This window comes from Squalius cephalus (assembly GCF_949319135.1).
Source record: "Squalius cephalus genome assembly, chromosome: 6".
Lineage (NCBI taxonomy): Eukaryota > Metazoa > Chordata > Actinopteri > Cypriniformes > Leuciscidae > Squalius > Squalius cephalus.
Genome location: NC_137127.1, coordinates 4,809,006 through 4,826,833, shown reverse-complemented (window position 1 = coordinate 4,826,833; position 17,828 = coordinate 4,809,006). Strand labels below are relative to the sequence as shown.

The 17,828-nt window shown below is 39.3% G+C and overlaps 1 protein-coding gene across 2 annotated transcripts in view; it reads left to right on the top strand.

Annotated features, from left to right (window-relative positions):
- Positions 1–15,198, top strand: part of LOC307160076 (uncharacterized protein) — a 69,269-nt gene extending 54,071 nt beyond the window's left edge. Inside the window, exons 7-15 of one of the 2 annotated variants that reach the window (XR_013821494.1) lie at positions 1,231–1,350; positions 1,743–1,856; positions 5,126–5,239; positions 8,119–8,232; positions 8,484–8,530; positions 8,625–8,792; positions 10,393–10,543; positions 10,621–11,618; positions 11,678–15,198. Coding sequence is in view for 1 of the 2 variants with exons in the window: in XM_079873899.1 (XP_079730025.1) it covers positions 1,231–1,350; positions 1,743–1,856; positions 5,126–5,239; positions 8,119–8,232; positions 8,484–8,530; positions 8,625–8,792; positions 10,393–10,543; positions 10,621–11,051 (1,259 nt within the window). In the remaining variant the exon portion in view is untranslated. Of the gene's footprint in view, positions 1–1,230; positions 1,351–1,742; positions 1,857–5,125; positions 5,240–8,118; positions 8,233–8,483; positions 8,531–8,624; positions 8,793–10,392; positions 10,544–10,620 lie in introns of both variants that reach the window. The other variant, XM_079873899.1, reaches the window with a different exon arrangement.
- The last annotated feature ends 2,630 nt before the right edge of the window (positions 15,199–17,828 follow it).

Genomic DNA, 17,828 nt, shown 5'->3' with positions numbered 1-17,828 from the left:
CCTCTGTCTGAATCATGTGGTTTTAATTTGTCCTCAGTTGGTTGGAGGGCTGCAAGGAAAATGTAAATGATAAATTTGCATTGGTTTTGTCTTTACCACAAGTTTCTTATTTCTTAAGTCAACATTAATCATCATTCACTAAACAGTGCATAACCTTAAAAATGTGGGATTGGACTTGATTTGATCCGTTTTCATGATTGGATAATGAAGAGTGGATGTTTGATACAAAACTTTGCGATCACCATTGACAATTCTATCATTATTTACTCATCCTCATGTCGTTCCAAACCCGAAAGACTTCAGAACACAAATGAAGATTTTTTTTGATGAAATCTGAGAGCTTTCTGACACTTTGACGCTTCAAAAAGTTTATAAAGGGATCGTAAAACTAATCCATAAGAATTGAGCGGTTTAGTCCAAATTTTCTGAAGAGACTCGATCGCTTTATATGATGAACAGATTGAATTTAGGCTTTTATTCACATATAAACATTGATCAGCGAACATAGACAGAAGCTCAACCGAACCTGCTTGACGAGCGAGAACAAACCTCATTGGTTCTTGATAAGCTCAAGCGTGATGCGTAACAGGAGAATGAACCTCATTGGTTCTTGAGAAGCTCAAGCGTGATGCGTAACACGAGAATGAACCTCATTGGTTCTTGAGAAGCTCAAGCGTGATGCGTAATACGAGAATGAACCTCATTGGTTCTTGAGAAGCTCAAACGTGCTGCGTAACACGAGAATGAACCTCATTGGTTCTTGTGAAGCTCAAACGTGATGCGTAATACGAGAATGAACCTCATTGGTTCTTGAGAAGCTCAAACGTGATGCGTAACAGGAGAATGAACCTCATTGGTTCTTGAGAAGCTCAAGCGTGATGCGTAACACGAGAATGAACCTCATTGGTTCTTAAGAAGCTCAAACGTGATGCGTAACAGGAGAATGAACCTCATTGGTTCTTGAGAAGCTCAAGCGTGATGCGTAACAGGAGAATGAACCTCATTGGTTCTTGAGAAGCTCAAACGTGATGCGTAACACGAGAATGAACCTCATTGGTTCTTGAGAAGCTCAAACGTGATGCGTAACACGAGAATGAACCTCATTGGTTCTCACACGTCGAGCAAGCATTCTTGATTGCTTTTTAAAAACACACCTGTGAATCAGTGTTAATATAATAAATTGTCAGATTTCCCTAACTGCAATTTTTTTTGTTTCTCTCTCACTTACAGATCTGAATTATTGTGGTAACCATCAGCCATGCAAGAACGCTGGTACTTGTACCAACACTGAACCGAACGAGTACCTGTGTGTGTGTCAGGAGGGCTTCCGTGGCCGCAACTGTGACATCGGTGAGCTGACGCTATAAAACACAACCATAAACTCTGTCAGCCCTGACAGCCTAATACAACCATACCTCAAAGATGTGCTGGATAAGAAGAAAACTGCAGAATATTGTAGTCAAAGCTCAGCTCTTCTTTTTCACTGTGCCACCAATTATCTCCTCCGAAAGGATAATTTTAGTCTGTGTTAACGTGTGATCTCTGAGAGGTGTTGATAAGAGATACATTTACAAGAAGAATGTTCTGGAGTTGAATGCCTCAAACCAAGAATCTCTGTAAGACGACAAATACAGCATAAACTATACTCTCTTATGTTCATATTAAAGGTGAAGTGTGTCATTTCTGCTCCAAACATAGTAGAGCTGTTCAGTAAGCATCTCTTCCTCTCGTCCCCTTGACAGTGGAGCACGCTTGTCTCTCCTCTCCATGTGCGAATGGAGGAACGTGTATTGAAGACCCAACAGGCTTCAGATGTGTGTGCGCGTCGGGCTGGGCGGGACCCTCCTGTGCCTCCGGTAGTTAAATATATACACACACACACACATACACCTGCACAGATTGCAATCAGCACCAATCAAAGGCAGCTGCTATTTCATGTGCCAATTTTAGCCAGAACTACATTAAAATAATGCTCCCTAACTGTCAGCAATCACACACGTAGGATGCACAGATGATAATGTGTCTCAGAGATCGGGTTGTGAGAGCTCCTCAAATTTAAGGACATTGGTTGATTGTTTTAAGACCATTGCATTGTTTTTACATGTTCTCATCAGTTTAAGCATGTGCATAATGCCTTTATTTTTTTTAGAAGACATTAAAGTCGGGCTCAAACTACAGGAGTTTCATGCAAGATTTATGCCCGGTTTATCCCTCCCAACATTCAGAGAAAAACAATGCATCGGTTCTGATGTTGGCCCAGATTTTTTGGTAATGTGAGGCGTTTACAGATCAAATCTTAAACCTGATCGCGGACACATCAGGGACACTGGAAACATGTTTGAAATTTAGGATTTTAAACTGGTTTATTACGGCTATAATTACGTCAGTACTTCCACAATAGCCAATGAGAGACAAGTCTACAAGGAGACGGAAGTGACAAAACTTTTTTAAATTGCGACCACGAAACAATAAGAAGCTGTACGGGTCCGGTGGACAACGGGGATTGAGGAACGGCTGGTCGAAATGTGGCAACAACAACACGACTGCCTTTATTATGTCTCCTCATATAGGAGACATTATATTTTATTTACACCCGCTTTCCCGTGAGATCACGTGAGGTGCTAAATCTGGCATGATAATCTTAAGAATATCTTGTAGTGTGTGATGCGACACGATTTTAAAATCTTGTAATGTGTGCAGGTTTGAGATTTGAAAGAAGAAAATCTGTGTAGATTCTCCTCATGCAACCAGATTTCACAGTCGGTTAAGATTGAAAAACTCTGTAGTCTGAGCCCGGCTTAAAGGCCTGTTCACACCGGGACGATATTCGCCGACGTTTAACACCTCGTGACTAAACAAAGGGCGCCAATGTGAGTGTGCACACCGACGCGAAAAACGCCACGTGTAAAAGCGTAATTTTTAAAAAAACGCCTCAGGTTCGTTTTTTGGGTTTGACGCGCTGTGTTAAAAACTATCCGACCAATGAGATTGGCGCTTTTGCTCACGTGCCTGGAGCTTCTGAAGTTACAGTAAAACACAACTTGGGGACGCTCAAACACAAAATGGTCTTGCCGAGCACACATACGTAACGGCGAAGAAGAAATACGCCAAGTAGCGTCTACACTGCCGGGAAGAAATAAGACGAGGAAGATGCAAGGCAAGATGAGTGTAGAGCTGCTGGTCTCGTTGGTGTCGGAACATAAAGAACTATATGACACTATATGACTGCGACTACAAAAATCTTGATAAAAGAGAACTGTTATGGAGTGGTATTGCAGAGCAAATGGGCCTTGATGATGAGTTTAATTTCACTTAATTGTCTTTCATGTACATAGGCTTGTAACGGGGTATTTCTGTTTTACATTAAGCGCCATCTAATGTCAGGGAATGAATTTGCATGTTCACTCGGCTCATCGTCAGTGAAAATCGCTTGGGTGTGAACACAAAAAACGCGTTGAAAAACGCTGACGAATAACGCGCGCCGATATTCATCCCGGTGTGTACGGCCCTTAAGGGTACGTTTACACTACAAATGGAAAGGTTTTTCCTTTGCGCTTTTGAAAAATTTAGCATACGGACAACAAGGTTGTCAAAACGATCCCTGTTCACACGGATCCGCAAAAAAATAAAAAAATGCTGTATTATGCATGCCAGGCCAGTCAGAATCAAATGTTTCGGTGCACTGGAAGGATTTTGAGATTTAGACGGCCCTTAAAGGTTTGACTCCCTGAACAGTGCCCAGACTATTGAACTAGGGAGCTGATTGAGACGTTTGTAGTAATCCTGAAGAGCTTGATTAGCTTGTTCAGGTGTGTTTGATTAGGATTGGAGCTAAACCAAAGCCACTTGAAGGCAAGCCTGCAACCCTGGTCGAAAAAAGCATAACGTCGGCTAGCGCTGCAGGGAAAGAGACAGGAAGCTGTTTTTTTTAATGGATGTCAATTGAGGAGAGGCTTCACTACAAAACGTTTTTGTGAGTAAATAGCTTATCACTTAATGAATCGACAGCCCATTGGCCAATCTTCAACATGTTTGCTCTTAAACATTTGTTTTGGATTGATCTATTTTTAGAGGTTACACCAAATAAAATGCTGTTTTAACAGAGAAATCACTTGCGCTACAGGTAGATTTCAGTTTACAGCACTTCTCATTCATTTCTATGGTATCAGCAAACAGTGATTGACTGTCGCACAACTCAATGATGTCAAGGTTGTGATTGGTTATCAAGTCACACGTGATCCAAGTTAGCCATTACGCTTTCTCCCTCATATCTCCCAAAAAACTCTGCAGGAAAGTGGACCTTGTGCTGAACACAAAAGAAGATATATTGAAGAATGTCTGTAACCAAACAGTTGATGGACCCCATTGACTTCCATAGTAGGAAAAAAAAAAACATGGAAGTCAATGGGGTCCATCAACTATTTGGTTACAGACATTCTTGAAAATATCTTCCTTTGTGTTCAGCAGAAGACAGAAATTCATACAGGTTTACAGGGTAAAAATTGCTAGTCTAGTGGTACAGTTTAGCATGCAAGGAGGCCTGGGTCTAAAACACAATCTAATATATTACTTTTTTTTAAACCAAATTGTTGTCTAGAAATGAGATAGACTGACATTTTTTGGTAACACTTTATTTTACAGTGTCCTTGTTACATATGTTACATGTACTTACCATAGTAATAACAGTAAATTATGCATAATTACATGCAACTAACCCTCAACCAAATCCTAATCCTACCCAAACCCTATAGTAAGTACATGTAGCTGATTAATATTACTCAGTGCTTAAATATATAATTACACTGTAACAATGACACCTTAAAATAAAGTGTAACCCATTTTTTTATATATAATTTTGTGTTACACAGGAAAAGGTCATGGAAGTTTTGGTTGACATGAGATGGTGACAAAACATTCAGTTTAATGGCAAAGATTTGAGGAAGGTGCGACTAGATTTAGACTGTGAACTTGTTTCTGTCACAGCTTTTTAAACACTTTGAAAAAACCTTGCAACAACCAAGCAACAAAGTAATCAAAGTAATGAAAGTTGCATTCAAAATCATTATGATGGATGGATGGATTTGATGTCTTGACGAGACCGAGAACATGTTCTGTTTGCATGCAGCAGTGTTGCAGTGTGACTCCAGTCCTTGTGGTCGTGGGGCCACATGTCAAGAGACGGAGCAAGGTTTCCAGTGTCTATGTCCTCCATTCTGGAGCGGCAGAACCTGCCAGCTCGGTACGTATATAAAGCAACACTAGCTTCGCCTGTCCTGAGCCGTCCATACATGTCCACACTTGCCTGACTTGGCCTTACGCTCACACTCATCCGCAGTCTCACCTGCCGTAACCTGCCTCTACCTGCCTAAACTTGTCATAGACCGTACCTATCTGTTCTTTCTTGTTTTTGCTCGGTTCCTCACCTCACTCTCAGGGTACATGGACTAGCAATGCATCCAGGAATTAAATCTAAGAAACCATAAAAAAGAATATTACAGAAACCATGACCACCACCATGTTTGCCATTTAAAACCACTAAATCATAACAATCAAATCCAGAGATGGGAAACTCTGCTCGCACATCTTGTGTTTATAAATTCCATATCAGCACAAACCACATTGAAATTATTAATCAGCATCACTGCTCCACCGACCATTATCCGCTAACCCACATCAGACAATTTCATGCTACAGTGTGCAGTATATTTAATTGCTGAATAAAAAGAGCTGTCGCTGATGCTGTTGACTTCTGGGAGAGTCTCTCTCACACTCCATCGCCCCTCAGGCCCAGATCAGCTCTGGCTCTCTGGAGAGGATCAGTCTCTCTGGACTGTTGACACTCTGTGAAATACACTCATGTTTCACAGTGACACCTCAGAGAACAGCCGTTAGCGTCAGCACATCTGTCTTTGAAGGCGAGATGTGGGTTTTAATACGTACAAAAACAGCAACTGTGGATAGAAATAATATTTTCTGGAGTATTTTATAAGAAACAACTTAAAGGTGCTCTAAGCGATGTTGGGTGACGTCACTTCTTGTTGACGTTCGAAGTATTGTCAAACAAAACGGAGGCTAGCTCGACCCTCCCTCCTCCTCATCCCGTCCCCTCCCCCTCTTTCCGTGCTTCCTGAAACAGTCATGAACCATTTAGAAAAAACAAACTGGATTTACACACCTGTCCAGCAAAAACAGAGCCACCTGAATGTCGGATTGGAGGCCCTTCTGCCGGCGGAGTTCTCGCCACCTTTTGCATGCTTTTCCGATGTAAATTCGGGACTTCGCGTTCCTTCTCCTTTTCCCTATTCTTTGTTATTTGTTCATCGGAACGTCGTCTCTTTGGTCGTGTCGGCAATATCAAAATTCTCAAGAATATACTATTTTAACGTTAGTCGTTGTCTAGGACATCTCTCCTCTAGCTAACTTCCCTCATCATGCTTCCTCCCCCCACACCCCCCTTCATGTGCACGCGCACGAACCCCCCAACCCCCCAACCCCCACCCCCAAATCATTCTTGTCAGTTATTGGCTGGAACACTGTTTGTTATGTTTCGTGGTCCAGGCTGGGCCAGTTTGTTTTTCTTGCCGTTTGTGGAGCCTGTGGTGTCTACAGAGACTGTTTTTTTACAGTGTGTTCAGGGGACCGGCAGCTAGCGGATAGTGAGGAGATGTTTGCTGGATGTGACAAAAAATGTTTTGGCCTAAAAAACATGTGACATTGCTTAGAGCACCTTTAAGTGAGAAGTTTTACACTCTGATAAATATACACTCTTGCTCAAAAGTTCGGGGTCAGTAATTTTTTTTGTAAGAAAATTAATACTTTTATTCTGCAAGGATGCACTAAAAAAGTGATTTAAAAATAGGCATTTATAATGTTACAAAAGATTTCTATTTCAAATAAATGCTGTTTTTGAACCTTTATGTAACACAATGGTTTCCACTAAAATGTTCAACTGTTTTCAAGAATGTTTCTTGAGCATCAAATCATCATATTAGAATGATTTCTGAAGGATCATGTGACACTGAAGACTGGAGTAATGATGCTTAAAATTCAGCTTTGATCACAGGAACAAATTATATTTTAAAATATATTCAAATAGAAAAAAGTTAATGTGGCAAGTTAATTATTTTTGCTTTTTTTTTTGCTGTTTGACAACCAAGCTGTCACAAGTTAACTAATGGACTATTACTTGCTGATAACTATAATTATCATGTAATTATTTATTGAACTCCACTTAACATTGTACCAGTCAGCATCCTTTAACCATGATAAGCTGCCTTTAATTGTTTTAAATAGTATGTGAAACCTCATTATATGCATATTTAACTCTTTCCCTGCCATTGTCAGAATTTTCTGGCTTTCAATGTTTTTAATGTTATACAGTAGGGGCGCATCTTCTGAAAGAGTACTGAATCTCCAGATTAAAACACAGGCAAAAAAATTAAAAAATTAAAAAAACAAGCGATAAAAGCATTGCTTATGCACATTGTAGTCTTTAAAAAAAGCACAATTTTCTCAGCTTTTTGTTCAAAATGTCTTTTTTTATGAAACTTACCCACATACAAGTGTTGATAAAAAAGGTATGCATGAAGCTATAATATTTTTTTTCTGTTTGTTTGTTTAAAAGCAGAGGCTCTGTTCTTTATGTTCAGATATTCATGCAACAAAATATTCTGGGGGCCATGAAAGTTCTGTGAAAACATCAGAAATGCAGGCGTTGGCTGGCAACTTTAAAAGAAAATGTTGGCAGGGAAAGAGTTAATTCACAGAGTGGCATCTAGTTGAGTCATCTCGGAAATAAATTATTTTATTCCAATCTATATAGCCTATTTAAAAATATCTATTGGCAGCCTAGAAAAAGATGGTACAATTTGTGGTGGATATTACTTTCACTTCATTAGTTAAACTGGAAATTGGAGACCAAGTTGAGCGCATGGCATTGCGGGATACACTACCCAGCTCATTATGTTAGGCTGTATACTGCACATTTTGGCAAATATAGAAGGTCATCTGGATATTGCGAATGTGAAGTTTGCCAATTATACACACTATATACTACAGATATAGTAGTATGCTAAATATAGCCTCACTTCATGACTGTGCTTCGTTCCTCTTCCTTAGACACTAATGAATGTGAGACTGGCGTGTGTGTCAATGCTCGCTCCTGCCGCAATCTGATTGGAGGATATTTGTGTGACTGCCTTCCCGGTTGGTCAGGAGCAAACTGTGACATCCGTGAGTATTAGATGTGGTTTTCACAGATCCAGCAAAAACACTGTATGATTGAGTTTTAAATCAAACACGACAGATTCAGTGCTCGTGGGAAATGACTTCAGGGTGAACTCACTGTGAGCTTGTTCTGCCATGGTCTGCTCACAGTCATTGATGAATGTAGTTAGCTAGTCTCTTTCTTCAATGAAACCCAGTGTTCTGTGGGTTTCCACTTGGTTGGCTATTGATTTTTTTAAATATCATCTATTCAACAGGGAACAGCAGCTGCCAGGGCTTGTGTCTGAATGGAGGACACTGTAAGGTAAGATCCGATTCACCTCGATAAGCTTACTAGCACATTGAGGATGTGAAGTTACTTTGATATTTAACCATTTCTCCTTGTGTGTCATGTGCAGGACTCCCAGTGTGTGTGTTTGCCGGGATTCTCTGGGAAACTGTGCCAGACAGCAGTAAACGCCTGTGACAGCAATCCTTGTGTTAATGGAGGGCAGTGTGTCGAGCGTCAGGATGGCCGAGGCATGTTGTGCAGTTGCCCGCTGGGATACACTGGCTCCTACTGTGAGGTCAGAGATTATTACGGTTTGGTTTATTTTAACAGTGCCCACAAGTCTTTTTCTTAACCACAAGTTTCCGAGGTTGACTCAGCTCGAATCAGCAGTGTTTCTCTACCCTGTGCCTAGATGCACACCAACACTACACATTTTCTAACTCTTCCAAATCAAACATAAAGTGATTCAGCTCAACACATCGTTAACAGAGATTTAAAGACCAGAAATAGAATAGGTCAGATAAGTACACATCCAAAATGTGCAATGTTGAGTGCCTCCAGAAACAAGGGTTGGGAAAAGTCTGTGTGAACCGGAAGTCTCTACTGAGTTTACTTCAGTATTGTGACATATTCGCATATTGAATGAGACTAAATATGGTACTTTAATTTTTTTTGTAATTTTTTTTTTTTGGTAAATGTTCTTCTAAATATAGAGATTTAAGATTAAAGTGTTAAATTATCTGAATCTGAAAAAAAAACAAAAAAAAACTAGGCATCATACACTTGGCGACTGAAATTGGTTGCAGAGAAACATTGGTTACATTAACTCTTTCAACGCCGCTGATGACATTTCATTTTCCATTATTTATGACACAACACTTCCTCACGTTGACAGAATTTTTCGACAATCCATGTTTTCACATGTTTTATACTGTAGGGGGCGCTGTTACACATCTTCTGAAAGAGTAGAGAATCTCCTGATCAAAACACAGGAGAAGAAGAAGCAGAAACAAGAGATAAAAGCATTGCTGATGCACATGTAAAATAACATGATTATCAAACATTAAACGTCATATAAATCAAAACTGCCGAATGTTACTTAATGAAATGTCGAGCCAGGACGAGTTACAGGACTGTGAAGCTTTGAGTGTGTTGATGGACTCGATCGACTCCATCTGTGTTTTGATCATCGTTCTGAATCCAATCCAGGTGTAGTCTTTGACAAAAACATGATTTTCTCAGCTTTTTGTTAAATATTTTGCTTTTTTTTTAATGAAACTTACCCACATTCAAGTGTTGATAAAAGAATGCATGAATCTAGAATAAAAAGCACATGCTCTGTTCTTTCTTGTTCAGATATTCATACAACAAAATATTCTGGGGTCCATGAAAGTTTTGTGAAAATGATTTTTTAGTTTTTTTCTAATGCTGGCGCTGGCTCATATTCACACATAAACGTGCCTCGAGACATGACAAATGAAAACAATGTGTTCTAAAATCTGATCAAAACATAAAACGTATTTGATATCCTCCAAATGCATCTAATCGTAGTCTGAAGCTAAAAAAAAGGATACACATCATCATACACTGTGTATTTGCAACAAAATCGGTCTGCTATCTGTCCAAAATCTGGTAGTGTACTTCTGACAACTAGCGCTGACCCATCTACACTGCAAATCAAGGCAAAAATCATGTAGTGTATTCCAGCCTTTACGGTTTTTGAATGTTTGATATTCAAAATGTAACTGACGGAGATGATGCCACTGTTTATTTGCATGCTCATTCTTTCTTGCATACATAATAAATGATACATGTCTTTCTTTCTTGCAACTATTTTGATCTCCTATTTAACCACCTTCATAGGCTGAAAATACTGTATACTGACTGTATTTTAGGCGGAGCTGGATCTGTGTAATCCCAACCCCTGCCCGAAGGGGGCGCCATGCCGCAGTACAGGAGGAGGCTACAAGTGTGCCTGTCCTGACGGTTACTTTGGAAACGAGTGCCTGAGCCTGAAGGATCCATGTCATGAACCCCATTGCCAAGGTTAGAGGGATAAACAGTCACATAAAGCAGTTCTTTAGCATGTGAATGATGTTGACCTGATCTTTCTTGCTGTTCAGGATCCGTGTCAGACCCAGGGGTGAGCGGGTTCAGTCTTTATATGGTGTTGGTGGGTGTGTTTGCCCTGCTTGTGTCAGGCAGCTGCTCTGTGTGTGCATTACTACTGTCCCGTCTGCACCACCGCCATCGGACCAAAGAGCAGCTGCGCACCTCAGCGCCCGAAGACAACGCCATTAACAACCAGCGGCTCTGCACTCTCATCCGTAACCTGGACCACAGCGCGGCTCTGCTGCCTCCTGCCCAAACAGTGCCCACCTCTGTGCCCACGCCAGTGCTCTGCAGTGAAGAGATCGAGCTCACCCTTCCTCCATCACCTGCACCCTCTCCAGCTCTCAAACCAGCGCACGGACCCAAGACGGACATCTGCAACCGCCAGCGCGAGAAACTCAACCGCTTCCACTATGCAGAAAACCAGGAGCTGGAGGTGTGACTGACTGCACTTTGACCACTGGGGGAATAAATGACTTCTGTTGCTCGTGAACCTTGACCTCTGAGCTTTGCGTTATAGAGGTCTGATCTCAACTGAAGAAACTCTATTGACAGACAGAGTCCAAAATTTTAATTTGCTGTCTTGCCGATGATGGTTGAATTAAAGGCACACTATGTAAGATTTTTGGATTGAAATATCCACTATAGACCTTAGTTATATATTTTGTTGATTTGTGTACTTAAATTATCCCAAATGTTTCTTAGAATGTTTAAATCCAGCGATATAAGTCGTTTTTAACCAGGACACGGACCGTGTCCGTGCGTCGCCTATCAATGACATGATACCCTCGATTTCCGATTTCATCGACAGAAAACGAATCATTGTTATACAGCTCAAACACATCTCGTTTTCTTGATATACCGCGAGTATCATGTTTTACCATGCCTAATAGTCAAGTCAAGTCACCTTTATTTATATAGCGCTTTTTACAATACAGATTGTATCAAACAGTTTCACAGTGATAACATGAAAATAACACAACAAAGTTTGTTTCTAGAATCAAATTGTGTCTACCTGAAGTAAGGCAGATCAATAATATTGTTGAATATTAAATGTCTCCAACTAAGCAAGCCAAAAGCCAAGGTAACAGATAATATTGATCTTGCTTACTGCAGTGAGCAACAAGTGTCTCATATAGTAGCAGTTATAGCACAGAGTAGCATTATAACAACTTTCAACACACTCAAATGTATCTAATATGATAAAACAGCGCTGCGTTACCCCACAGAGATTCACTGATACAATTGTAAAGCGCTTTGGGTGTACAGTAGTACATATGAAAGCACTATATAAATGCCTCATTCATTCATTCACATACGCATGACCGGAAGAATCGCAATCCCTCCAGTGGCCTCGATCCGCTCCAACGGCTTTCTTAATGTTAAAGGGTAACTCTCTCCAAATTGCAACCTAGGCTCTTTTTGTTAATCTACCCGAGGCAAACTTTAGTTTAAAAGCATAATTAGGATGGAAACTCCACTTTTAAGTTTGACCGTATTTTCGTTTTCGATCAAATTGCCTTTCGAATGGGAGTGCATGGGGCACGACTATGATAGCATCAAAATTGCTATTTTTAAAACACTAAGAAGGCTCGACACAACATGAAACTTTGCTCAAAGTATCACCAGGGGCTCTACACATGAACCTGAGCATTGAGAACATTGTTTTAGTAAACACAGAGTTTACTAAAAAGAAAGATTTTGAACTGTTATTGTTTCCAGGCGCCGGCATTTTGTCAGTCAAAAATAGTCGATCTGCGAAATGCGAATGAACTGACCCTGAATTTTAGTATTGCTTCTTATATGAGGATCCTTTTTCAAATACAAGGTCAATATTGATTTTCACTAACGACAAGACAACAAATTATCCGTGAATTTATATGGAACTGAGCTTTAGGAGCTTTCCATCTTTACTCTCCTCCCTGTTACGTTGCATTCGGAGATCGACTATTTTTGACAAAATGCTGGTGGACGGAAACACTATGATAAAGTGAGTCTTACAAAACCTTTCTTTTTAGTAAACTCTGTGTACACAAACAATGTTGTCAATGCTCGAGTTCATGTGTAGAGCCCCTGGTGATACTTCCAGCAAAGTTTCATGTTGTGTCGAGCCTTCTTAGTGTTTTAAAAATAGTGATTTTGATGCTATCATAGAAGTGCCCCATTCACTCCCATTCAAAAGGCATGACTTAAAAAACTTAAAAGTGGAGTTTCCATTCTAATTATGCTTTTACACGAATGTTTGACTCAGGTAGATTAACAAAAATAGCCTAGGTTGCAATTTGGCGAGAGTTACTCTTTAATAAATCTTTAATACATTACTGGTCATCCATGAATATGATTTCTGCCCGAGTCCATCGTATTCTCCACCGGCTGAAGACTACAACTCCCATGACTCTGCGAAATCAAGGTGTCATAAAGCTACGCCTTTGTTTTGAATAAACGACCTCTAGTGGCGAAAAGTTACATAGTGTGCCTTTAAGAACATTTAACAGCCATAAATATTTCGTATCAGTCATGAAACTGTAACAAATTAATATATTTCTTTCAATGATAATTGAGATGATAAATCAGATGAGACCATGAAACAAAAATGTGAGGAATATTATCCCACGTACAATATGACACCATATAAAATTCTGTATCGGTCATGTCATTTACATCAGCGAGGATCAGATTTTCATTCTTACTAATCAATTTAAACCATCAATTTTACAGTTCCTGATAAAGTTACCAATCAACTGGTGAGTAAATCCATTTTATTTATCATATTTCATGCTTGGCGAGAGTTAATTTTGGACCCTGTCAGGTCAGAAATGAGTTTGGAAGAAAGAGCAAGAAGTGTTTTTAAAGGCCAGTAATTCAGCTTCTTTGAATCCTGGATATTTAAGTGTGTTTTGTTGTGTTTACACTTGTGCCCTATATATTTGTACACATTTGTTTTGATTGTAAGTGTGTGTTTGTGAGCGTGTAAGTGTATATGTATGACTGTGTTTGCGAACGATTCACCATAAATTCCCACAAAGCCATGCACATCATCACAACTCCCTGGGCCTCATTTATAAAACATGCGTACGCACAGATCTGAACATTGAGTTTCCGTACTCTAAAATCCACGCCAACTTTCATATTTACAAAAGCGGTCTTTGACGTGGAAAAGTGCTCAGCGACAAATCGCTGCAATGGAAATCTAAGCAATTCTCGCCGCTCTCTATTCTCAAGTAAAGCATTTGGACATTGACTGGCTCTCTTTTATATGCTAATAACATTAAAGGGATATTTCACTGCTGGAAAGATGAATGTGTATTTAAATTGGGTCATTTATGTAGTAGAAATGTGAAATTATTTTAGAAGTTGGTGCCTTCTAGACTGAGAAAAGCCAGAAAATGTATTTTTGGCTCATGTGGATGAAAGACAACAACTCCCAGAATGCACTTGCTTCGCTGCCCTACGAGGACACGCCCAAGCCACGCCTACCGGTTACAGAGGGCAGTATCGAGAGAAATGATACAACTAGGCTACTAGTCGACTTGAAACTGAAAAGACGGCGTTTATCGTGAGATCCCCCTATGGGCGGGTTGAACACATGCGGGACGAGCTCCTCCTACTGGCTGTAGTCTCTCGCCTCCGGACAAAAAAACCTGCGATGATGCTAAATGACGATTTTTGCGTCATTGGAGTTTTTTTTCCCAGACACACAATACAGAAATCTCTCGTCTCAGGGGGACATGAGGGAGGGAAGCACGGTCACTCCAAAATACTACCGGGTTTCTACTGATACAAAGCTTAATGCTAATCGGTGAAGTATCCCTTTAATTAGGCGTTTACAAGGTGGAGATCTGAAACCTTTCGGCTGCACACAATTTCAAAATCACTTGCGATTTATAAAATTCACAAACATACATTTCTGGACAGAAAGGCGTATGGATGAATCACAGTCACACATAGGCATATTAGAGAAATGATCATAAGCTCAAATGTGGGACAGGTTCTACGCAACATTGTATAAATGAGGCCCCTGACTTTTTGATACTTGCGTAAAAACAGTATATTTGTGTCCATGATTGACATTTAAAGGAATTCTGGAGAAAATAGCAGCACCGACTGAAAAAGTGCCAGGTGACATCCTTAAAAATCTTGTTAATTATTGCCTGTCATGTTGGAGATGTACAAGATGTATGATTTTTATAATACTTGGATGTATATAGCGCCATTGTACATATTTTGTACATATAAATTTTTGCCATTTTTGTACGCTGACTCCTTTCAAAATGTCGCCATTTTAATTTCCTGTTTTCACTCGTTCCACTCAGCTGGTATTTGCAAGATGGAATTGTAATTAAAGTGCATTTATCAATCAAAGGACGTGTTTGTGTGCATTGCATTAGCGGTATTGCAGCACATTTGGTATATCAGGGTGTGTGTGTGTGTGTGTGTGTGTTCGGTAATATTGTTCTGTATTACTGACTCTTCCTTACTGTCTAATTGCCATTTGGTAAGCTGTGTGAAGTGAATAAAGGACATTTGTTCACAGAGCGTCCTGCTCCTAACAGCAGTTTACTGTACGTGTCAGTGTCGACTTTCATGTTCACTATCGCAAATAATATTACAGCATGTTCGCAGAGACGTATGAACACCTCAATCATTTCTTTTGGTGGGCAGGCTTATTTGTGTTTATTTTACAGTAAGTTTGATTCATTTTCGATTCACAGATCAATCATCACTCAAATGTGCTCCTCATGCAGAATTTTACACAGAGGTTTAAAAAGGACAATATTTACAAGTTAAAATCAGTGTTGGAGTAATGCATTACTAAGTAATTATTGTAATTTAAGTACTTTTCCCTTAAAAAAGTAATGGATTACTCTTCATTTTTCTGTAATTTAACTAGTTACTTCTGATGTAATTGCATTAAATACTGCATTTTAATGCACTCTAAAGTGAAAACCAATATAAAGAAACCTGTTTTTCTCATTGTTCTGACTATGTAAGACTCTATAGGACACAGCAGATTCTGAATCCTCCTGTTTATTTTTTTAGCAGATGACAGATTTGAATATAGTGATTTTTAGACTAATGAACCCTTTTCACCTTTAGCTCAAGTTCATTAATCTACAAAATGGTTATTATACAAACACGTCCTGTGTACACAACACAAGTCAATGGAGATCCTCACATGCAGCTTCAGAAGACTTGGAGTAGCACATGACTTGAATGGACTGCTTTCATGCTGATGTGCTTTGATTCACGCTGTGCTGCTTTTTTTGGCCAATTTTGGAATTTTAATGATTCTGACAATTATGAAAATTCCAAAATTGGCCAAAAAAAAGCAGCACAGCGTGAATCAGAGCATTTCAGCATCATGAATAAAATCATGAACATTCTTAGAACTTCTCCTTTTGAGATCCACTGAAGTCATGCAGGTCTGGAATGACAATGAGGTGGGAAAATTATGGAAATGTGTTTATTCATTTTTGGTGAACTATTTAAAAAAAATAAAAAAAAATTGGCTGTTTAAAAGGAAAGATAAACTTATGGGAGCATGATTGTCACAGGATACAATTTTTTTATTATTATTATTAAAAATCAATGACAGATTTAAGTCATGATGAGGTACTTGTACTTTAATGTCCACGTGATTTTGTAATGGAGTAAAACTTTTTTATTATTATTATTTATTATAAATAGCTACACGTTTTGGGGTTTAACAGATTTCAAGGAAAGTACAGATTCCCCAAAATAATACTTATAATTGTTACTTAAAAGTAAACTACAGTTGTGAAGTACTAATAAAATACTTTATACATTTCATTTTAGTCGCAACATTTTAGTTGTTCATCCCTATTGTTATATTTCACAAAATCAACCTAACTCTAATGCATACAGTAGGCCTACGAACATAACCACAAATGTTTTGCAAATCGGTCCAAAATAGTGATTCACTAACATCACTCCTTATCTAGAACGATGATAGATATATAAAGTGTGAACTGATGTGCATTATAGGGAAAGTGAGTCAGGGATCAGCAGAGAGTAAGAGTGACAAATGTGACCTTTGACCTCTACAGAGAGGGAATGGGCGGATATAACTCTTGCCTTCCTGTTCCCACCCGTCCGTGAGGAAATGTAGGAAGTTGAGTCCTCCTAAAACACATAAATGAGCCGTGTCACACACACACACTGACAGTGATGAAGTCGGGACCCCCTCCCTCACACACCTGCTGGGTCTCAGGATACACAACCCTCCTCTCATTCACAGCATTGTGCTCAAGACCAGCAGGTCAGCTTCTCAATTAGTCGTTTTCCTGTCTTAGCTGCCATTTGTCTTTGACAGGGTGAAGTCTCGATGACAGTGAGGTGTTCGGTTAGAGAGACAATCATGAGGCCAGTCACTTTTACAAATGCTGGATAGTATTCAGGGTTTGAAATGCGAGTTTAACCATGACAGATAACATAGGAGGAGTTGCAGCTGTACAAGAAGCTCCACATCTTTAAAACTCAAATCTATGTAACAATGCAACACTCAAAGGTGGTTCAAAACCAATGGCCCACAGAATGTAAGGTTCTGGGAAGGTACAATGGCAGTGGCTATCAGAGTCGGGGGTAATACATTACAACATAATCAGATTACTTTTGTTAAGTAACTAAAGTAATGCATTAGTTGCAAAGTTACCTTTTCAAATGAGTAACGCAAGTTACGTTGTTTTCCCATGTTTCCCATGTGACAGCTCTCCTGTCCCGATGTAGAGAGAAATCAGGAGTAAGAGCAGAGGTGTTGTGTGTGTGAACATCATGATTATTATAGATCTACACTAATTTACTCATCTCACTTACACAAACACCTTCAATATTCCTCAAAATGAATAAAAACAGTGAAATGCAAAAGAATATTAGAATAATGTTATGCAAATGCTCAGAATATTCTGCAATAGTTAAATTACACAAATATACTTTCCCATAATACTGTGACATGTTTTTAAGTAAAACCATCCATCGATAACTGATTGAATTGTTTAAAGTTAAAATCAGTGAGGAAGAGGTTGATGTCAGCTGAAAGGAAAGTGTCCTCAGAGGCAGAGCACATTTTCTGTTGAATAATTGACAGTAAGAACAGGAAAACGCATTAAAAACATTAAGAGTGTAAATTCTGATTTCATGATGACTTTAAAACTGTCGTTCAAAGCAAGATGAAATGCAACAGGCAAACCCGTGGTGGTGT